Source organism: Bos mutus, chromosome 6 (genome assembly GCF_027580195.1).
Source record: "Bos mutus isolate GX-2022 chromosome 6, NWIPB_WYAK_1.1, whole genome shotgun sequence".
Taxonomy (NCBI): Eukaryota; Metazoa; Chordata; class Mammalia; order Artiodactyla; family Bovidae; genus Bos; species Bos mutus.
The window spans coordinates 15,887,950-15,911,231 of record NC_091622.1 but is presented as its reverse complement, the minus strand read 5'-3'; the positions used below and the strand labels follow the sequence as shown (position 1 = coordinate 15,911,231).

Below are 23,282 nucleotides of genomic sequence, written 5' to 3'. Positions count from 1 at the left end.
AACCATCACCATAGAGATGTATTAATAACGAGGCCTTTCACTGGAAAAGCAAATAGGAAACCCTCCTACAACATAATCTCTTCTCTCTCTGAAGCTTCTTACAAGCTCCTTACTCATGACAGCTAAAACCTCCTCCTGCTCTTTTTTTTTAATGTTTGTTTTTTATTCTTTTATTTGACTGTGCAGGTCTTAGCTGTGGGCATGTGGGATCTAACTCCCTGACTGGGGATGGAACCCAGGCCCTCTACACTGGGACTGCGGAATCTCAGCCACTGGACCACCACGGAAGTCCGTCCTCCTGCTCTTTCAATCCCCGAGTCCCTCGGAGTTTTGCTTCTGCTTTGTTCACTACCTTTTCCGACGTTTTCCCTACGTGGTGTAAAAGTGAGAAGCCATGGGGTGAGGTGTACCTGGGCTCCAGTCACACCAAGGAGATGACTGGAGGCCTTTCGCTATTCTCTTAAAGCATGTGGCATCCCTTAGAATATGCAATCTTTTTTTCCTGAATGTTTGTCTACATTCCCTACTTTGTTATAGTTAAAAGGAGAAAATCTCCTGGGAGAAGTTCTTGTTTAAAATGACCCTTACTTATACCAAGTTTCCTGTAACTTGAACCCTATAACATCATATGTTTGCTAGAGTGTAATAAGGACTATTTGAGTCTATTACATAGCAACTGTCTTTAGGAATCTCCTTGATTTCTACTTTTCATTAGCGAAGAAGAAGGCTGTTATAAGAAAAAAAAAAAACTTTTTGAAAGAGATGGTGAACCAAGGAAGTAAAGAAACTCTCCTTCAATATAGTTTAGAGAAAAGGAAGGACCCCCACAGGAAGGACATTGTTTAGTCTGTTAGAGTTGCCATAACAAAATACCACAGACTGGTTGACTTAAAACAATAAGAATTTATTTTCTCATAGTCCTGGGGGCTAGCAGTCAGTGTTTCAGCAGGGTTCACTGGCTTGCAGATGGTGCCTGAGGGCTAACTGTCCATGGTCAGTGTTTCAGCAGGGTTCATTGGCTTGCAGATGGTGCCTTCTCTCTGTGTCCTAACAGGGTCCTTCCTCTTCTCATAAGGACACCAGCCATAATGGATTAGGACCCGTCTATGGACAATCCCATGGACAGAGGAGCCTGGTGGGCTGCAGTCCATGGGGTCACTGAGGGTTGGACACGACTGAGCGACTTCCCTTTCACTTTTCATTTACATGCATTGGAGAAGGCAATGGCAACCCACTCCAGTGTTCTTGCCTGGAGAATCCCAGGGTCGGGGGAGCCTGGTGGGCTTCCGTCTATGGGGTTGCACAGAGTTGGACATGACTGAAGCGACTTAGCAGCAGCAGCATATGACCTCACTTTGCCTTAATTACCTCTTTAAAGGTCCTATCTCCAAATACAGTCACATTCTGAGTTATTAGGGGTTGGAACTTCAACATTTGAATTATGAAAACTGAAAGTCACTCAGTCATGTCCGACTCTTTGCAACCTCAGGGACTATATAGTCCATAGAATTCTCCAGGCCAGGATACTGGAGTGGGTAGCCTTTCCTTTCTCCAGGGGATCTTCCCAACCCAAGGACTCAAGCCAGGTCTCCCAGAGTGGAGGTGGATTCTTTACCAGTTGAGCTATCAGGGAAGCCCTTTTTGAATTATGAGGGAACACAATTCAGCTCATAACAGGTTTAAATTTTACTGAAATTAGACTTGGATATGACTTTGAAGACTTCAAGGATATTAATAAAAGTTTTATAATTATTGAAAATATGAAACTAAACGAAATCCAAATGACAAATAGAATGACAGACTGTGGAATCTGGAATTGGGTGCAAGTTGCTGAACTTTTGTCCCAATGTGGGGATACCTTCAACCCTGCAAATTCTTGGACATTTTTAATAAGGCAAGATTTTTAGACATCTTGCCATCATAGTTGTTTTTTAAAGTATGTCCTCTCTAAATGAATTGAGATGAAATTTTTGAAATTTCATACCAATTTGAATTTTTTTCAATCTGGCATTTTCTGAATAGTGAATTGTCTCACACAACTGATTCTTTTTCAGCTAACTGAAGTTTATCCTTTAAAGTGGTTTAAAATTTTTAAACTAATTTTCTGTAATAAAGACACTCCTTATATTTTAACTTCAGATCAGATCAGTCACTCAGTCGTGTCCAACTCTTTGCGACCCCATGAATCGAAGCCCGCCAGGCCTCCCTGTCCATCACCAACTCCCGGAGTTCACTCAGACTCACGTCCATCGAGTCAGTGATGCCATCCAGCCATCTCATCCTCTGTTGTCCCCTTCTCCTCCTGCCCCCAATCCCTCCCAGCATCAGTTTCATTAAAAAAAAAAAAAAAAAAATCAGCTTTCTGGAGCAACAGTATATCAATTTTGCCTGCTTCCAGCAGATGGTACTAAAGATTGTACAAAGAAATTTTCTTCTGGGGTAGAGCTTTCCAGCTCCTTCATGTCAGAGCAGAGCTGGAAAATAAGAGTATTTTCACTTAATAAGTAAACAAGGGTTTTGCACCCAAAGGAGACTAGCAGTTGGATCACCTAAAGGCCCCTCTGATTCTGATTTGTTGCTTCTACATTCACATGTTGAAGCCGTAGCCACCACCACCCCTCATGTGATTGTATTGGAAATAGGGCCTTTGAAGAGGTGATTAAGGCTAAATGAGGTCAGAAGTTTGGAACCCTGATCTGATAGAACTGGTGCCCTTATAAGAAGAGACACAAGAGAGAGAGCTCTCCCCACAGACATGAGAAAACACAGTGAGAGGGTGGAGCCCTGCAAGCTAGGAAGACAGCTCTCACTAGAACTCTGATTTCAGACTTCCAGCTGCCAGAGCTGTGAGACAAGAAATTTCTGTTGTTTAAGCCAGTCAGGCTATGGTATTTTGTTATGGCTGCAGCTGCTGCTGCTAAGTCGCTTCAGTCGTGTCCGACTCTGTGCGACCCCATAGACGGCAGCCAACCAGGCATCCCATCCCTGGGATTCTCCAGGCAAGAACACTGGAGTGGGTTGCCATCTCCTTCTCTAATGCATGAAAGTGAAAAGTGAAAGTGAAGTCACTCAGTCGTATCCGACTCTTAGCGACCCCATGGACTGCAGCCCACCAGGCTCCTCCATCCATGGGACTTTCCAGGCAAGAGTGCTGGAGTGGGATGCCATGGCAGCCTGTGCTAATACAGTATTTTTCTAGGACAAACAATACCCAGCCAGAGGAAAAGTAATTGGCAAAATAGAAACATCGTTGAATGGGTGGCAAGATGATCAATGTCAACATCAAGCATAGTAACCCATTAGGAGGCGGTTCACTATCTTTTTTTTTTTAACATTGCAAAGGAAACTTTAGAGTCAATGAAAACACAGTACTTTGGATTGACCAAAATGCACAATGCATGCAAAACAAAAGTCATGTAGTTTACTTGTTGACCGTGTGGTTACTGTTCAAAAAGTCCCTGCTTCTAAAGCTATACTTAGTAATCTTCTAAAATTTTAAATAAAGTTCTTAAATTGTAGCAATAAACAAAAAGATAAGATACACTTAAACAATACTGATATTTATCAAAAGATGCTTAAGAAATTTCAACTCTCAAGTCTGACAGTTATAAAAATCAATATTTTGGCTAAATTATAAATATGTTTATAATGCAATTATTTGCAATGATATGCAACTGTATAACTCTAATAATGCTAACAACTGCTATAAGATCAGAATGGGTTTTTGAAAAATACTAAAAACATAAAAATATATAACCCCATTAATTACCTATAGAACATGTTCAATTTATACCTAAATTTCAGCATTTACTGTATCACCACAGCTCTAATTTAAAAAAATCACATCTAAGGGTAAGGCAAAACCACCTAAGCATGGCATATTTGTTCATGTCTTAATTTGTTGATGTATCAAACAAATTTCAACTCTGCTAGGCAAAGAACAGAAGATAATCTGCTTTGCAATGAATTCAAAGTTCAATTGCACACAGGCAACATTCTATAGATTAAAAAAAATTACTAACTGAACTATAGGTATTAAATACTGAAAAAAGTTAACAGTTTATTATAATTTATTTTATTTAACAATCTAGGAAGTTCCTAGCTATCAGTAGTTCCAGGGCAATTTCAGGTGTAATTGGGAATTTAAGAATCTCCATGGAATGAAACTTGTAGGTGAAATACATGCATACTTTTTGGTAGCACATGTGAAGAGATTTCTCTAAAATTGACTACATTAGTTTTGTTCTCAGCAAATTGACCTGGACCACTCAACATGGCTTTAATTGTTCCTGATGTTAGATCATGTTCTTTTTTTACAATAAATTCATGACCATCGGAAGATACTAATTTGACATACATGGCATCAGGGCCCACACGACCACCATAGGTTTTCTCTTTGCCATCCATTAGATTCTTATGAAATTCTACTTTGCATCCGGAAGAACGTTAGTAGTTGCTTGCCATTCCCACAGTCCGCAGTCACCACACCTGGTCCCCAGATCTACGCCACGGCTCCCCACCTACCCCCAACTGCCTGCCACCAAGGGTTCTAGGGAAGTTGGAGGAATCATTTCTGCTGGGTCACCGGTGGGTCAGTATCTTTAAAAAGTACTACTTGTGTAGAAAGCCACGGATGTGCCAGACCTATTTAAATCTATACTTCAACATGTTATTGTTGTTCAGTTGCTCAGTCGTCTCTGACTCTTTGTGACCCCATGGACTACAGCATGCCAGGCTTCCCTGTTCTTCACCATCTCCCAGAGCTTGCTCAAACTCATGTCCATCAAGTCGGTGATGCCATCCAACCATCTCATCCTCTGTCATCCCCTTCTCCTCTTGCCTTCACTCTTTCCCAGCATCAGGGTCTTTTCCAATGAGTCAGCTCTTTGCATCAGGTGGCCAAAGTATTAGAGCTTCAGCTTCAGCATCAGTCTTTTCAGTGAATATTCAGGATTGATTTCCTTTAGGATTGACTGGTTTGATCTCCTTGCAGTCCAAAGGACTCTCAAGTGTCTTCTCCAACACTGCAATTCAAAAGCATCAATTCTTCAGCACTCAGCCTTCTTTATGGTCCAACTCTCACATTCATACATGACTACTGGTAAAACCGTAGCTTTGACCAAATGGATCTTTGTCGGCAAAGTAATGCTTATGTTTTTTAATATGCTGTCTAGGTTTGTCATAGCTTTTCTTCCAAGGAGCAAGCATCTTTTAATTTCATGGCTGCAGTCACCATCTGCAGTGATTTTGGAGCCCTAGAAAATAAAGTGTGTCATGGTTTCCATTGTTTCCCCATCTATTTGCCATGAAGTGATGTGGCTAGCTGCTATGATCTTCAGTTTTGAATGTTGAGTTTGAAGCTAGCTTTTTCACTGTCTTCTTTCATCCACATGAGTGGGTGGGAATACACAGTAGCTGCTAAAGGGCTCCCTTCGGAGGGCATTCCTTTCCTCAGTGCACTTTGAAATGTAAATGAAAAGATGCCTTTGGAAACTTGCTGCACAAAGAGTGGTTGTGGACCACAAGCATCAGTATCTCCTGGGAGCTGGCCAGAAACTCAGAACCTCAGCGCTTCCCAAGTCTACCAAATCAGAAGTTGCATTTTAACAAGATCTTCAAATGATTCATAGGCACATTGTAGTTTGAGATGCACCACTTTACATCTTATATCAACAGAAAAGAGATGAGTAAGCTTGGTTCTAAAGCTTCAAAGAAACTCACTTTTCTGTTTGGTGGAAATACATTTGTGACCTAAGAGAGTTCACCCTGGATTTGTGAGTATTGAGACTTTTGAAGAAAGGAGCTTTGGGAACCTAACCTGTTCATATGTGAAAGTTCTAAGATTCTAAAAATGGGTTGTGTATCCTTGTTTTCTGAAACAGCGTGTAGAGCATAGATTTCTTAGTAGTTGAGAGGCAAAGCTATGAATATCTGTATATAAAAGAGTGATATTCTAAAGAGTTTTCAAGTTATATAGTAGATGCTCAGTAAATGAGTGTCCGCTCTATTCAATTCCCTTCAGAATACCAGCTTAGAAAGTCTCAGATGGTAGAGATCTGTGGGCTATGTTTATAATATTCTCAGTGGAATATATAAGGTTGTTCAATTGAGCTAATTGCCTCAGGCTGCTATGCGTTTTCACTTCTACCTTCTCGATTTTCTTGCCTCTCCTGTATCTATTCTACCAACTACTGGTGTTGCTGCTGCCATTGTGCCTATATCCACAGCGTTTCCTTCCTCGGCCTCATGATTCATTCTTTCTAACCTGTTGTGGGCTGGGTGAGTGGATAGCCACAGAAATTACCGTATAGCTAAAATAACAGCCACATATTCTAAGTGAGAACTTGAGAGGATTTTCTATAAGTGCACTTTTGCACATAGGCTATGTGGTAATTATTTGCCTAATAGTCCCACTTTTTTTTTTTTTTTAATCTTTTAGAATCTTAGTTGTCTTAGACACTTCAGACTTAAATGCTAGTTAAATGACATCAACATAGGTGATCAAATGATATGAACAACAGTGAAATTATTTGTTCCTTTCATAATATGAGTCTTGGAACTCAACTTAGGATGCCCTAATAAAAAGAAGAAATGAAGATACACAGGGAACATGAAAAAAAATAAAAGTAAGTTTTAAGAAAAAGAAAAATCAAAGAAATCCATATATAAGAAAGTCAGTAGTGATATATGTAAAAGATATATATGTATACATATACATATGGGGACAGGTTACATCCTATTAATCTTTGTATCCCCAATACCTGGCCTATTAAAAATGCAATAAATCTGTAAACAGATCAGAATAAGGAGAAGAAAAAAGAAAACTGTGTCTTCATATTGGTAGAGGGACTCCTAATAGGGAATGCTACTAAAAGAGGAAGGGTGTTCTACAAAGGTCAAATGTGATTTAAAAACCAGAGGCGGTAAAAAAAAGGTGGAAGATGGAAGCCAGAGACAACAGAGAAGGAACTGGATCAGCATTTTTTTATATATATAAAAATAGATGTTCAGTTGTTCAAGGCTCCCACAACTTCTGTTACAGAGCATGAGTCCCAAATTGGGGATGACAAATAGTGGCACGTGTCAGAATTTGACATTCAGCAAAAATGTCCCTCCTGCACCTGTGGCAGAGCTCACTTTCAAAACAGCATTTTTTCCTTTTGGACACAGACCTGGTCTCAGTATTGCCCATCAAAACAAGCAGGATTGACACTCCCATACTGGGGACTCTGGCACTGTAGTCACACACCTACAAAATACCACTTTCAATGATTGGTAAAAAACTGGAGAAAAGTGCTGAAGAAAAGAACTATTATCCCCCAATGTAAAAAAAGAATGGACCAATTCAGCTTCATTTTGCTATTCAAAGCAGTGGTTCTCAAATTTTCCTGTACATCAGAATTACCAGGAGAGCTTGCTCTTGGCTCCCATCTCCAGAGTTCAGTAGGTCTGGGGTGGGACCTGAGAATTTGCATTTCAAACACTTTAAGATTCACTATTCAAAAGAATACTGGAACAAATTCTAAATATGTAAAACTGAAAATCTTTTGACAAGCAAAATAGTACGTTGTAATTAGCATAGCTTTATGAAGAAAAATGTAAATTAACCAACTATAGCTTGTAGTGAATAGAGCAAAGATTTTGATGCTAAATAGACTCTGGTTTAAGCTCTGGTTCTGCTATTTACAGATTCATGATTTTTACCAAGATTACTTAAACTTTATATAAGCCTTAGTTTCCTCTGGTAAAATGGGGATAGGAAAAATATCCCATAGAGTTACTGTGAGGACTAAACGGGGGAAATATATCTAAAGAGACTAGCACAGTGCCTGGTACCTAGTAAGCATTCATTCCATCCTTCATCCTTTTCCTCTTCTTGGCTGACAGCAGTCGTGGGTCTTGAAGCAGTAGAGTGAAATAATATATTTTCATAAAGACTGTAGAATCTGTCATGCAAAAAGACTCATAAAAATGCTAGAAAATATTACGATGAATTAGTGGACAAGTGTAAGCAGCTTAGGTGATAAAGATCGCAGGGAGGTCCAGTGGTTAAGACTCTGTGCTCCCAAAGCAGGGGGCATGGGTTTGATTCCTAGTCGGGGAACTGAGTGAGATTCCCCATGGCTGGCCAAAAGAAGAAAAAAAAGATTGTGGGGGAGAAGTGTTAAAACAGCATTCTAATCCTCCTCTTAGAAGAGTCTCCCCTAAAGAGACAAAGTTCAACTTCATCCCCTACACCTGTGATTAAAATGGGCTTCTTACACCCCAGAGGATACATTCCAGGGGCAGAAAGCCAACTGCCTAATTATTCCCTTAAGTGGCTTTTTTTTTTTTTTCTGAGCCACTTTTCAAAGGACTCCTAGGAAGTGTTGAAAACTGTTATTGTACAATCTTCTTGATGAAGCAAGGTGTGACCTTTTGCTCACACAGAGGCTTAGGTTTTTGTGGAAAAGCTGCCAATGCTGTGGAAAAGCACTTGCTCATTTTGTGTAGATGAAATATAATGTATTGTTGAAAATCCTAAAACTCAGAAGTACAAACTATTACAAACAACTGTTAATTGTATATTTGATGATATACATTATTTTTAATGATTTTAGGTATAACAGTATTGTGATTATGTTATGCATTTAAAGATACATGTTTAATGCTTACCTATAAAATAGTACATCTGAGATTTGTTTCAAAATAATCTCAGGAGAGTAGAGGTTGGTGCCAGTATAGATGAAACAAGATTATCCCGAATTGACAAATGTTGACTAGTTGATGGGTATATGATAGCCCATTATACTATTTTCTCTTACATTGTATTTCATTATCTACCTAAAATGTTAAAAATTCAAGTAGTTTTTATCAATATGATACTGTTTTCTAGGACAGGATTGTCTTATATGTGTAATTTTCTCTAAAGATTCTGAAAATTTACATTTAACAAAATCATAGGTTTTAAACCTAAGAATCTGACAATGTATCTTCCACATGCAGGAACGAGTATATTTTAGCATTTGGTACTGTTTGGGTCCTTTATTAGTGTAAATGTATAAAATGGAAAGGAAAAATTTGCCAGAATTGTGGAAATGAGAATAAATTTCAAAAATAAAAACTACAAATCCAACTACTGAAACCCTATTGTAATTCATCTGGTGCATTAAAGCACCAAGTATCATTAATTCATGGCAACAATTAAAAGGGGAACTTTGCATTATTCCAGGCCTACAACTCACTTTATGGTCGGCATAATCATTCAGTAATTAGAAATATCATCTTGCTGGATTCCATTCCGAATTCGATGTTTTTGAACACTTTCATTTCTAACACAGAGTAACTGTGGCCAGAATAAGATGGCAAAACGACTTGGGTGATGTAGTCCAGGGCTTGCTTGCCAGTTAGCACGCTGGGACATGCCAGAGATTCAGAGATTTCCCTCACGAAGATACACGAAGCTGAGTTCTTGCTTTGGGTGCTACAGCTTCTCTTCTGAATACGAACAGGATGAGCCAACTCTTGGCAAAAATCTTGAGGAGGTTAAGTTTGTCTTTCAGTTTCTCTTACTCCATCTTCCCCTTTGCTCTTCCCGGTATGTAAGTCCGTGAGAAAAGTTCTCCGTTCTGACTGAGATTCTGTGTTTATCATAGACAAATGTTTCTTTTTCCTTTGCCTTGGATTATAAATGCCGAAGGACTGGGAGCTTGAATGCCTATTTCCTTTAGAATTTAATATTAAGGGGGAGAAACACCTCAAGATTAGAAAAACAAAGACAAACCCCGGGTTCCTCTTCGTAGGAAGGGTGAGTGGGGTCAGTCCGGCCAGACGTAGCCCTGGGCTCCGGATGTCACCCCGCACGCAGCGCTCGAACTCCCTCCCCACCGCAGTCCCGCGCGGGAGCCGCCCCCGCGCGCCTTCGATCCAGGTCCACCACTCTCGCCCGGGGAGGCCGCCTCCCCGAGCCCCGCCTCCGGCCTGGGTGCGCCAGGATCCGCCTGCAGGGGGCGCTGCGGCGAGCGCAGCCCGTGCCTGCGGGGAGCGACCCGGGGTGGGAGTCCCGCGGTTCCGGGCTTGGGACGGCGGCAGGGCAGGGGCCGGGCGGGGTCCCGGTGCCCACGGCGGCCCAGCAGGGCTGCGGGGTGGAGCGCGAGCATTCCAGCCGCGGTCCCGGGTGACTCCCTCGGTGACGCCGGCCGCGTTCTTTCCTCTTCCTCTCGCCTCTCCGGCCCCGCCTTCCCTTTTCCTCCGCCCACCCCACCGAAGCCGAGCCACCGCCGCCGCCGCCGCCAGCAGCGCCGTCATGTCGGCCCCCGCCGGGTCCCCTCATCCGGCCGCCAGCGCTCGCATACCGCCCAAGCTTGGCGGAGCCGCCGCCTCAGGAGCCGCCGCGCCGGCAGGCCCGGGCCCGGGGCCGCACCAGCAGAACGGTGAGGAGGGCGGCCCGGGCGGAGCGCGGGGCCTAGTGCCGGCGGGGCAGCCTGCGCGGCGCGATCGGGCGGGGAGGTAGGGCGGGCGGTGGGAGTTGGGGGCTGCCGGGCTGGGGGCGGGGGGCGCACGGCGAGAGCCTGACTGGGGACGGGGCGAGGGGGGACGGACGCCCCGGTGCGGGGCCGACCCGGGGCATCGGGGACTCGGGCTGCTTCTGGAGTGTGGCCCCGGGCCCTAAACCTCCGGGGCGAGTTGGGGCGTAGAAAAGGGGCAGCCCAGAGACCACGTGAATCCCGGTTATCCCGCCCCGGGCGCGGGCGAGATGCCCCGAGCGACCCCTGTCGCGGAGAGACCCGGGGCCGCAGAGTGCGTGGTCCGGGGAAGGCTGCTTGTAGCCATGGAGCTGGGGAGGGTTGTGCCCTTCCTGTCTCGGGGAAAATTGCTCTGATTTTTGAGGCCCGGCGAGCACGCTGCCTGGAAGGAAACTTAAGTTAGAGCTCAAGTTTGTAGACAAAGGGTGTAAATAGGCAACACAAGTGTAACCGTAACCCTGACCCAGTTCGGCCTCGAGATCTGTCATTGCTGCTGCGGCTGCTACTCGAGCGTCTGGAGCTGGCTGGTCGTGTTTGAAAAGGAGCCGGTGTCAAATGGATTTAAACGAATACTTTTAGATCTGGGTGTTCCCCCCCGCCCCCCAGCTTCACTTTCAGAAACACAAAATGTGCCAGAGTTGGCCCCGTTTGAGGGAAGGCCTTCATACCGGCAGCAGGCAATGCAACGTGAAGGCCGCTTTCACACTAAGGTCGTGGGCTTTGGGGATGTAACAGTCTCCGCTGAAAATGATGCTTGCAGGATATCCATTCCCTCAGTTAGTGGATGGGGCCCGGGGAGAGGGGCCCTCTCTGTATAAACGATAATGTTTCAGATGAGAACTCTCGAAACTAATTGACTGAATACTTTAGAAGAATATGTCTGGTTCTCTGTTTGTCTAAGAGAACAAAGTCTGGTGGTGCTCTTCAAATGATTGTTGGACTGACCTATTTTACCCAGTCTGCTAGTGAAAACTTACTGGACTTTATAAATCAGTTCAGCGAACATTTAATTTTTACAGCTGATGCTGTTCATGCTCGCAGTTTATCGTTTATCCTGAGAACCAGAAGTTGAATTTTTTTTTTGTAAGTCAGACGTGATGGCTTAGTCTTCATAATCCTTTGGATCAGCCATAATTGTCAGTGTTACATGCACTACTTTCTCTGGTCATTGTTTACTGTATGGGTTTTGAATGTGAACAGTGTAGTACGTTTTGTTCTTCTGCCCTGAACCAACATGAAGATATTATTTGTGAGCAGTTTTCGTTCTTGTAAACTTAAACATAAATTCTTGTTTTTGTTTAGTTTTTGAAATAGCTTTGTGTGTGGAAGAACTGAAAGAAGAGATCCCCAGTCTTTTAGAATATTGTAAATCCATGTTTAATAGTGACCCGAGGATTGTGTCTTTTCTTGATTTCCTGAGTATGCATTATTGTCGTAGTGTACAATTTTTAAGGTGGCAGATATTTGCCTTAGTCTTAAAATTTTGTGAATACTCAAAAGAGTGGCAGGATATCAGTTGTAATCAAGATGTTAAATATGTAAAAGATCAGTTAATATATTTAGAAGCCAGATGTAGATATCTGATGCTTGATTTCTGCTGTTGGTAATCATTGCTTTCCTTTGATATAATTCATTTCAGCATTTGTTGCATGCTTGCAGTTGAGGACTTGAGATTAGCCTAAAAGATAAAACAAAATCCCTGCCTTTCTCCTAAATTGACATGTATTTTGGTGACATTCAAGTTGGTTATGACCTTGAGGGATTTGACAGATACAGGTAGGAGGGGAGGGAGGGCTGTTGCAGGAGCATGAACCAAAGTTGAAAAATTTAGGAACCAAGAGGCAAAAAGTGTGCTAGGTGAGAGGGAAAACCCAAGCGATTAAAGCTGAAGAGGATACTTAAAAGGGGCCAGATTACAGAAAGGTCTTGAGTGTTAAGGAATTTGGAAATGAAGATAAAGGACTAGAGTTAATTTTTGTTTGTTTTTGTGAAAATAAGTGGCTTAAGTAGATAAATAACAAGATCAAATCTGTTTTTGTTTTGCTTGTTCATCTCAGAGAAAAGTAACTTTTGTTTTTGGAATCCGAAGATAATGGTTAAGCAATCGTTTGGGTTTGTGATTGATTCTTCAGTCCTGTATAAACTAGTTTGCCTTTTTATATCTCTGTGGAATTCCAGACATGGTGAAAAAGAAATAGATCAGAAGTATGAGTTTGAAACATCACAGAAGACAGAGTTGTAAAACTGGATTGGTACCTAGCAATCACTGACTTTAGTGTTTATCAAACATTTTTAAAAACAGATTTCTTTTCCAAGAGGAGTTTGTAGAGCCCTGCTACAGACATCCGAAAAAAGCAGAGCTATTGTGGTTAAAATTGAGGTGGAGGTCCAGGTGTTTTTGGAGTACAGTCTGTAAGACACCTAGTTCGATTCTCTAATTAAACAGATGAAATCAAGATCCAGAAAGGTTTGGGTGGGTGTTATTCACCAGTGCCTATATAAACTTCTTGAGGGTAGCTGCCTGTCTCCTTTCATTGCTATATTATTCAGTATTTTCGAGGCCTAGAACAAGTTATAGTTTCATTTGTTAAATGAAGTCTAATACAGTCTTTCTAGTTTTAAGTCCAGATCTCTTTCTATTAACAGACTCTAAGAAGTCTCTTACTAGACACTTTGACTTTCGAAAGGGTTAGGAGGCAGAAGCCCAGACTTCATTAATATTTTTCCTTGTTTTCTGTGTTTAACTGTTAACATACTTTTCGCCATTTATTCCTCCCTCCACCCCACATACACTTATTTGAAGATACAGTTTGATTTCTTTGAGTTTGTGACATATTTCTTTTTGAACTTCCTTCCTTGGAGTTACATTTCTGTACTTCAGTTTTTCACTGAGCAGCATATGGGCAGTTTAGAATCATTGTATTTTCATAGAAAGTATTAGTTGAATATTTTTCAGCTTACACTTTGCCTTTTGAGAGTCCTTCCAAAACAGAGTCCTCAAACAAAGAAAGACTGAGTGAATAATATCCTGGTAATTGCAGCATAACTCCGTTGTTGTTGTTTAGTTGCTAAGTCATGTCTAATTCTTTTTTGGGTCTGTGGACTGTAGCCTGCCAAGCTCCTCCATCCATGGGATTCTGAAGGCAAGAATACTGGAGTGGGTTGCCATTTCCTTCTCCAGGGACTCTTCCCAACCCAGGGATCGCACCCACATCTCCTGCATTGGCAGGCGGATTCTTTACCTTGAGCCACCAGGGAACCTGGCATAACTCCATAATTTCTCCCCGTTGACTTAAATTGAAAGAGGTATTTTATAAGTGGTTTTTTTTTTCGTTTGTTTGTTTTGGTGGGGGTCACTCAGATTTATCAATAAAACTGCTTTCTGATTCTTTTAGGAAGCAAATGGTGCTCGTTTTCAAATGAAAATGTGTTTTCTTCCTACCTTGTGCCTTTCCCAAGAATGATACTATCGGCAGTTTTGTCATTTCATTGTCCATAATGCAAGAAAGATGAGATAGTAATGGGAATTATCAGACTTCATTACTTTATTATTAGACTTCTTTACATAAACTGGAGAAGGTGATGGCACCCTACTCCAGTACTCTTGCCTAGAGAATCCAATGGACAGAGGAGCCTGGTGGGCTACAGTCCGTGGGGTTGCGCAGTCAGACATGATGGAGTGACTTTACTTTCACTTTTCACTTTCATGCATTGGAGAAGGAAATGGCAACCCACTCCAGTGTTCTTGCCTGGAGAATCCCAGGGACAGAGGAGCCTGGTGGGCTGCCGTCTATGGGGTCGCACAGAGTCGGACACGACTGAAGCGACTTAGCAGCAGCAGCATTACATAAACATACCTTTCACTCAGGAATACTGTTTGGTGGATTATAGGAAACTCTTCAACTTTGAGAGCACATGCAAAATTTAAAATGATACAAGTGTACATACAGATACCAGTGTATCTGAAGTGAGTTCTTTTTGATCAGAGCAGTGTCTTTGTCTCAAGTTTCTAGTCTTTCTTTATAGCCAACCAGAAGCATCTGGTCCTCTCATGAAGACAGTGCCATGCTATAACAGAACTTTCTGCATACATAATTTCCTCCTAAACTGATTAATAGATGTTTCAAGGATCTTCTAAAATACATACACAAGTGTCTGGTATCTGGATTGTTTTTACTTTTTTGTTGTTGTGTTGCTTTAGTTACTTTCATTGTATTTTCATTCCCACCCCACACCTCCCCCTCAATTTCTGAGATAATATGTGTAATAATTTTTGTGGATCATGTTCATTGCCACTGATCCCGGTATTTCAGCTAACTTCCATCTTTTTGATTCGTCTGTAAACCCTGAAGAATTAGATGCTAAAGACGTTGAAATAGAAGGGATTTTGAGCCAATCTTCAATGGACTTTTCCTAGAAATGAGAGCATCTTCAGAGTTAACACTGTGTGTTAGAGCAGATCTTGTTATATTCAGCCCTGGGGAAGCCACTATTATTTCCAGTAGGTTAAGCATACTCAGACTTGCCAGAAAATGTAGGCTAGTGAAAAAGGTGTAGGCTCTGTTACAGCCCAGGGTTTTGTGGAGAAAATTACTTAACATCTCTGAGCTTCAGGGAATAATAATACCTTCCTCTTAGGGTTGTTGAGAAGATTACATTAAATGAGGTGCTGTTTTTTAAAGTACCTGGTGTTTAGTAAAATGAGATGCTTTGCAATTGAGGGGTTCCTTCATTTCATTTCCTTCAAAACTCCAGGATATAAATTCTTCAGGCAGCAGAGACCATGTGAGTTTTCCTCATCGTATTTCCAGCAGCAGCATGCGATGGGCACTCAATGGAGTACGTGAACTTGGCTACTAACTTTCTTACACTGTCCAGCCCTCCCTGCAAAGAATCTGCTTTTGGAAGTTTTCCACCGATAGGCCACTACTTCAGCTAGCTGCTTTATGGGAAGAGGGGTTTTAAGTTTTATATGACTGCGTGCTGAAAGCTGCCAGGAAAAGGAATTGAGGAAAAGGGAGATGAAATAGGGAGGCAAGAGGGAGTAGTAAAATGCCTTGCCTAGACCATAGCCAAGTCCTAACTCACTGTTTTTCCTAGTGTTTCTGAGAAATAGGTATTGTGAAATGGGTTTGGAACCTTCACTGACTCTCATCTTCACTGCTTCCGAACTGTGTGAAATGGTATGAATTAATAACCTTTCACGTCCTTGTTTGTTTGTAAAGTGAGGGTAGTGATACTTACAGGGTTTTGTGAGAATTATATAAGATCATGGATAGAAAAGCAGAGAACCTTGCAGGTAGCAGGTTTTCAGCCAGGATTGGTTTTCTTTTGGCGCCTTCACTGTTAGCAGTCATTGTGATGGCATCCAAGAGGACACCTGAGGGAGTGGCAGGAATAGTCTGCACTAGGTGCAGTGAGAGCTCATCTGAATGGCTCCAGACGCTGTCTGCCAGCCGTGACTGCTGTTAGCCTTCCATCGGGAAGAATAATCCAGGGTAATCAGATGTGATCCAGACTCCCCATTTTTTAAATCACTAGGGTTTTAATTGCAGACTTTTTAGAGGTGTATGTGTCTGTATACATTTTATGCTCATTAAAAATGTATTTTAGCAATATTATTGATACTTTATATTCAAAATATTTAGTAATTAGTACTTAACATACTGACCACCCAGCCTTGACACTGGAGCAGAATTGTGTCAGACTGTAACGTGCCTGGCATTACTCCTTTAGTTGCTGGATCGTCAGTGGGTCTGGGGCGAGGGACCAGCGTGGTGGGATGTAACAGGGAAGCAGGGGCAGGACTGTGACGTTCACCAGCTGGCTCAGCAGTGTTTTAAGAAAGATGATTGTTAAAGTACATACAGGCTGAGTATTGAATTATTTCTTGGTAGTTCAGTGAGGAATGAAATACATTTTTAGTAATTAATTATTTTTCCATATTAGTATGAATTGTATTTCAGTAGGACAGAGGAGCTTGTAGTTTGCTGACCTTGATGTTCTTTTGAAGATAATGAAAACTTTTTAATCTGCCTTCTTAAAAAAGTTGAAATTCTGAAATTCCTGGCAGTCCCATGGTTAGTACTGTGCACTTCCTCTGCAGGGGACGCAGGTTCCATCCCTGGTTGGGAAACTAAGATCCTGCATGTTGTGTGGCATGACCAAAAAATAAGAATAAAATTTTTAAAAATGTTAAAATTTTTTAAATTTCAGGAATTTGATTCAGGAATTCAATTAATTCAATTAATTCAGTCTTTTCAATTCAGGAAAAGATTAATGAAGCAAACATTTTTATATTCAAAATGTTGCTTCTCTATGGAATGAGGGGAATGAGGAAACATTTAAGAGCCTATGATTTTTTTGGTATAGTGACTAGATGTTCCATAAAATACTTGCTGTGTAAATTTTGATTTTCATATCGAGTTTGCATAAAGCAGGAATAGAATCAGTTTTCCTTTGGTGAGAATCTGATCTCAGGAAGGAAATTATGTCACTGAGGCAGATCTATCCTTTGGGTAGATTTTATGATAATTTTCTCTCAATAAGGATAGCAAGGGTGCTTATAGAAAATCAGAGGCTGTATCTCGCTTGTGTATAATAATATCAGTCAGGCTGATCATCTAAAACCTTTGCAGCTGTGATTAGAGCTAGGGAGATTATCTTGGATCTGGGTGGGCCTGATACACTTGCAACCATCCTTATTGGAAACTGGAGGAGTCAGCCTACAGAGAAAGTAGTAACAAGACCACAGGAGCAGAGGTTAGAATGATGTACTTTGAAGATGGAGGGAAGGGGCCACAAGCCAAGGAATGCAGGTGACCATTAGAAGCTGAACAAGGTAAGGAAATGGATTCTTTCCTCAGGCTTCAGAAAGAACCAGCTTTGCCCATGACACCTTGGCATTAGCTCAGTGAAACTGATTTTGGACTTCTGACTTCCAAACTGTAAAGTAATAAATTTGTACTATTTTAAGCCACTAAATTTGTAGTAATTTATTACACTGTACTAGGAAACTCATACATCTAATGAGAAGGAAAAAAAGCGGCAGTGTCAAAACGCTTTAGATGCAGTGAAATGCAGTAGATTTTTACTTTCCTTTTGTTTCGAGTGTTCTTATACTTGAACTACTAAAGAATAAAAAGTGTAGAATGGCAGAGAAAAAATATTCAGACTTGTAATTTGTTCTGGTAGTAGAGTATAAGTATTAAGTTTTGAATTCTTTTTCTTTATATATCATGCACATGCATGCATACTGTCGCTCAGTCTGTCTGACTCTTTGGGACCTCATGGGCCATAGCCCACCAGCCTCCTCTGTCCTTGAGATTTCCCAGGCAAGAATACTAGAGTGGGTTGCCATTTCCTTCTCCAGGGGACCAACAGGGAAGCCCTTAAATATCATGTAGTTGTGGATAATTGTGATGAGATAAGTGCCTGATACAGAAATATGGATGATTATTTACTGGGCTTATTTGTTTTTTCTTCAAAACACAGCAGTGGAATCCATGAGCCAGTCACTATCCTAAGCCTTAAGGATATGATAAAGCGGAGAGCAAAGTAGGCCCAGGTTTTTGACTCACAGAGTGTACACTTAGTAACAGTCCCACGTGGAAAGCACTGTCGCAGAGGTCCAATATACTGCAGTACAACATCAAGCGGGCAGCGACTTGTAGAATTACAGAATGTTTTCTAGAGGAAGAGCTGAGAGCTGAAGGATGAGTACGAGTTGGTCAGGTGAAGTGGGTAGAAGGGAACCTCGAAGGTTCCAGGTAGAAGGAGGAGCCTGTGTGAACAGTCAGAAGTGAACAAGCATGACTTGAGAACTCTGTGCTAAGAGAGGGTGTATGTGGAATAGAGATTTTCAGCCTTTTCACTCATGGCTGCTTTAGTGCTAAAGTTTTTGGTGACATTCTTGAAGGAGTTAAACTTAGAACACATGTATTTTAAAACAGCAAGTTCCAGGAAAAATATATTAACATAATCCTCTTCAGAGGTCTTTATAAAGCAACTTAATATTCTGCCCTAGTCAACCTCTTTGCTGGCCTTTTGACACAAAGCTGTAGCATGCAGCCTTACCTGATGTTGTGCTGTGGCTCCTTTGCTTTTCTTGCGGCAAGTTATACTTCTTTACCAGCTCAGCATTCTGTGTCACTTCATCATAACACTAGGCATTTCTAGTTGTAGCAGAGCTTTTGATACATTTTATTGATCCGAGTTGGGCAAACTCAGGTGAGGACTTGCAGTATATTAAGGTATACCTTTAGGAAATCATTGTGAAAAGGAGGAGTAGTGAGCTGTGAGTGGCAGAGGTTTCCCCAGTGGCTCAGTGGTAAACAATCTGCTTGCCGATGCAGGAGACACGGGTTCAATCCCTGGTTGGGGAAGGAAATGGCAACCCCCTCCAGTATTCTTACCTGGGAAATCCCCAAAACAGAGGAGCCTGGCATGCTGTAGACCATGGGGTCACAGAGTCGGACATAACTTGGCAACTGAGCACAAGCACACACACAGCAGGGCAGGGGTCAGATCATAAAAAGTCTTTGCATTGGTTTTATCTTTGCTCCTGAAACAAATAACCACAAACTGGTGGCTTAAAACAACATGAATTCATCTTCTGTAGGTTAGAAGTCTAACTGGGCTAAAATCCAGGTGTCATTAGGGCTGCATTCACTTCCAGAGGCTCTAGGAGAGAACCCATTTCTTTTCCTTTTCCAGCTTCCAGAGGCTGTGCACATTCCTTGGCTCTTGGCCACTCTTTCCATCTTCAGAGCCAGCAACATTGCCTTTCTCAGAGGAGTCTTCTGTGATCACATCTCCTTCTGACTCTCTTCTGCCTCCCTTTTCCACTTATAAGGACTCTCATGATTATGTGGCGCTTACCTGGATTATATATTCCCTCTTTGAAAGTCCACTGACTTAACAGCCCTAATGCTATCTGTAATGTTACCACCCATGTAACCTAGCATTTTCACTGGTTCTAGGGATTAGGACACGAATGTGGGGTGAGGGAGGGATTATCCTGTCTCCCACTATCTTACAGGCCATATTAGAGAATTTGAATTTATTCTTGATGGCAAGAGAAACCATTAGAAAGCTTTAAGCAAGGAACTAACAATCTGCTATTCTTTTCAAAGTCCCCCCGCTATTTTAGTACCTTGCCTTTCCTTAGAAATTTTAGAATCTTCTTGTTGGTATTTATTTGAAAAAAAAAAAAAAAGCCTTCATGTGTTTTTGGGATTGTATTGAATCTGAAGATCAAAATTAAGATAACTTACATCTTAATGTCAAGCCTTCCTGTCCACAAAGATGATATATCATTCCATTTATTTAAGTCCTGAATTTCTTTTGTCAGTGTTTTGTAGTTTTCTACATATAGATTCTTCACATATTTCATTAAATTTGTATTTTCAGTACTACTTTTTGTGTGAGCTGTTGTAAATAGCATTTTGGCTTTAGAATCTGAATCCTGAATTTTTTAAAATAGCGATTGCTATTCTGGTTGCTATTACTACATAATAAATTACAACAGAACTTAGGGGTTAAACAACCATTATTCTCACAGCTTGTGTTGAGCTAAGAATTTGAACAGGGCACAGCAAAGATGGCTTTTCTCTGCTCTAGGACGTCTAGGGCCAGAGCATCTGCAAAGGTTATTTTGATGGCTGGAGATTAGGATGACCTTGAAGGCTCATTTATTCACACATCTGGCACTTAGACTAGAATATATCAGACTTGTACTTCAAACCAGAGTGCCTAGCAGTGACCACTCTGTATGTTTTTGGCATCCTTAGACCATGGCAGCTGTGGAGTAAATGGGCTTCTTATGGAGTTGCTTAGGGATCCACATGCAAATAATCCCATCAAACGATACAGGTGCTCAATTATCTATGACTGAGTCTGGGAATTTATACAGCTTTGCTTCTGCCATTCTTTATTGGTGGAAGCTGTTACAAGCCTGCTCAAATTCAGGAGGAGTAGACACATCCTAGCCTTCAATCAGCAGAGTGTCAAAAGAGTTTGGTGACCATGCTTTAAAACTGCCACGGTTACTGAGGCAATTATCGGGAATATAAGTAAGTGAAAATGCTAATACTAGTGAAATTCCCATAATTTACAGAGTGTCTTTTTTTTTTTTTTCTTTTTTAAAGAGAATGGGTGCATTTGTGATCTTTGCCAGGCTTATTTTTTAGTTTATACAGAAGAAATATAACTTTAATATTCACTGGCTCAGAAGGTAAAAAATCTGCCTGCCATGTAGGAAACCCAAGTTTGATCCCTGGGTTGGGATGATCCCCTGGAGTAGGAAATGACAGTCCCCTCCAGTATTCCTCCCTGGAGAATCCCATGGACAGAGGAGCCTGGTGGGCTACAGTCCATGGGGTCTCAAAGAGTCAGACACGACTGAGCAACTAAGCATTCATTATTAATATACCCTAAGAAAAAGTTAAGAATTATCTAATACATTTTAAAGTTGAAGAAAATGCACAACTTGTTAGGTCACAGTAAGACAAAATTTTTAAAAATTATTTTCTTGTCCTAGCATTGTCTTTAAATTTAAACTGATCTTTATTTTTTTTTAGTGCAAGTTTAAAAAAATTGATTTTAAATATTCAAAAAATTATTTTACTTTGAAAGGAGTTAATTCAGATATTATTTTAGTTAAATTATACTAGAATTTTTTTGGGGGGTACTCTTGGATCATTTAGATTTTGGTAAGGAATGGTATGCATTGACATATAATTAGCTATTCTTACCTTCGCACCCTCTTTCCAAAGTAAGTACCTTCCTTTTCCTTGATGGATGGAAAAGTAAATAGACTTTTTTGGTGGGTAATTTACTTCTGATAAATGTTACCAGTTCCAACATTCCTGTTATTTTTAGAAGAATGGCATTTGAGTAGCTTGGACAAGATCATGGTTATTGTCCTGTTTTCAGAGATCATTTAGCATAGATAAGCCAAATCAAATCATAGAGTGAGTAGATATTTAAACAGATTTATCTGATCTCTTGATTAGTAAATGTGTACATTGTTGGGTTTTCTCAGGCTATAATGAAGAGTGGCAAAACCATTTTTTAAGATCTGTTTTAGTAAGAGGAGAAGAACATTTTACACTTTTTTTTTTAAGGCATGTTAATGAAAGATTTATATTAAGACTTGTTTCCTTTTAAGTAAATTCTTGTAAGTGAACTATGATCATGTGAAATATCCTATAAGAAAAGTAAATTATATACCTAGTAAAATAGTGTTACCTGAGTTTTGGTTCCTTGTATACTTGGAATTACAGAAGTTTGGACTTTATTTTTTGTTTACAGCTTGATTGTGTGAGTTATCTTTGGAGAATGTATTTAAATGACTAAATGCTAAAGATTATTTAGTAGGAATTGAAAATAGAATAAGGAAATTATTCGTGTATCTTTTATGAGTACGTATTATCTATTTTATACATTATTATGGCAAGGAATACAGTGACACCTTCTTCTGTGTCAGTGAACTTGAAACAGCTTGAAATTTATATACGTATATCTTTGTGTGTGTGTGTATGTGTATATGTGTGTGTGTGTGTATTTGATTATCCTTTCATTTGGGCTTCCCTGGTTGCTCAGACAGTAAAAAATCCACCTGCAATGTGAGAGACCTGGGTTTGAACCCTGGGTTCTGAAGATCCCCTGGAGAAGGGAACAGCTACCCACTCCAGTATCCTTGTCTGGAGAATTCCATGGAGAGAGAAGCCTGGCAGGCTACAGTCCACAGGGTCGCAAAGAGTCGGACATGACCAAGCGACTTTTACTTTCACTTTTCATTTCAGAGGCTTCCCTGGTGGCTCAGGGGTTAAAGCATCTGCCTGCAATGTGGGAGACCTGGGTTCAATCCCTAGATCGGGAAGATCCCCTGACAAGGAAATGGCAATCCACTCCAGTATTTTTGCCTGGAGAATCCCATGGAGGGAGGAGCCGGGTAGGCTACAGTCCACGGGGTCGCAAAGAGTTGGACACGACTGAGCTACTTCACTTCACTTCACAGATACCTATTTCATTCCAAAAGACAAGCAAATTAGATTCCAGGATAATTCAAGTTTGCCCTTGGAACCAAAACTAGAACTCCATTATTTGAGATAATTGACCTTCTGGGCTGAAGAAAGCTAGTAGGATTTTAGTGTAGCGAGGGCCAGCAGATCACTGTTTAAAAGCATGGACTTGAGCCAGATTATCTAAATCAAATCCCAGCCCTATTACTTTCTAAGTATGTGACTTTATTAACTTAAATTTTGTTTCATTTATCTTATTATAAAGTAGTTATGATACTCTTTATTTCAGGTTGTTATGAGGAGGAATAAAGGAGTGAATATATGTAAAACATTAGAACAGTGAGTGGCACAAAGTATAATGTTTAGACTATTAATAAAATTAAGTTATGATAACTTTAATGATACAGATAAAATAAATACATTCTATAGGGAACAAAGATAAATATGTAAAAATGAAAGTATTAAAAGCACTAGAGGAAAACATGGGTAGTTTTATAATATTGGAGTGGGGGAGGCTTTATGAAGTATGAATTAAAATTTTATCAAGCATGAAAGATTTTACTACATGATAATTGAGACACTATAGCAGGAGACAAGGTGAACAAAGTTAAGTAATCTGAAGGAAATACAGGCAGCACATAATAGTAACATATGGTTAAATTGCTTAATGTATATGAACATTTATAAATTATTAAGGGACACACAATCCTTTGGGGAGAGGGTAGATAACAAAGATACCCAAGTGGCTAAG

At 40.7% G+C, this 23,282-nt stretch overlaps 1 protein-coding gene and 1 pseudogene across 3 annotated transcripts in view; one reads left to right on the top strand and one right to left on the bottom strand.

Moving 5' to 3' along the window:
* Positions 1–4,079: 4,079 nt before the first annotated feature.
* On the bottom strand, positions 4,080–4,407 carry LOC102264862 (elongin-C pseudogene; annotated as a pseudogene).
* A 5,248-nt stretch (positions 4,408–9,655) lies between these two features.
* SEC24B (SEC24 homolog B, COPII coat complex component) overlaps positions 9,656–23,282 on the top strand; it is an 80,908-nt gene continuing 67,281 nt past the window's right edge. For all 3 annotated transcript variants that reach the window (XR_011464461.1, XM_070372023.1, XM_070372022.1), the window contains exon 1: positions 9,656–10,412. Coding sequence is in view for 2 of the 3 variants with exons in the window: in XM_070372023.1 (XP_070228124.1) it covers positions 9,671–10,412 (742 nt within the window). In the remaining variant the exon portion in view is untranslated. The remainder of the gene's footprint in view (positions 10,413–23,282) is intronic.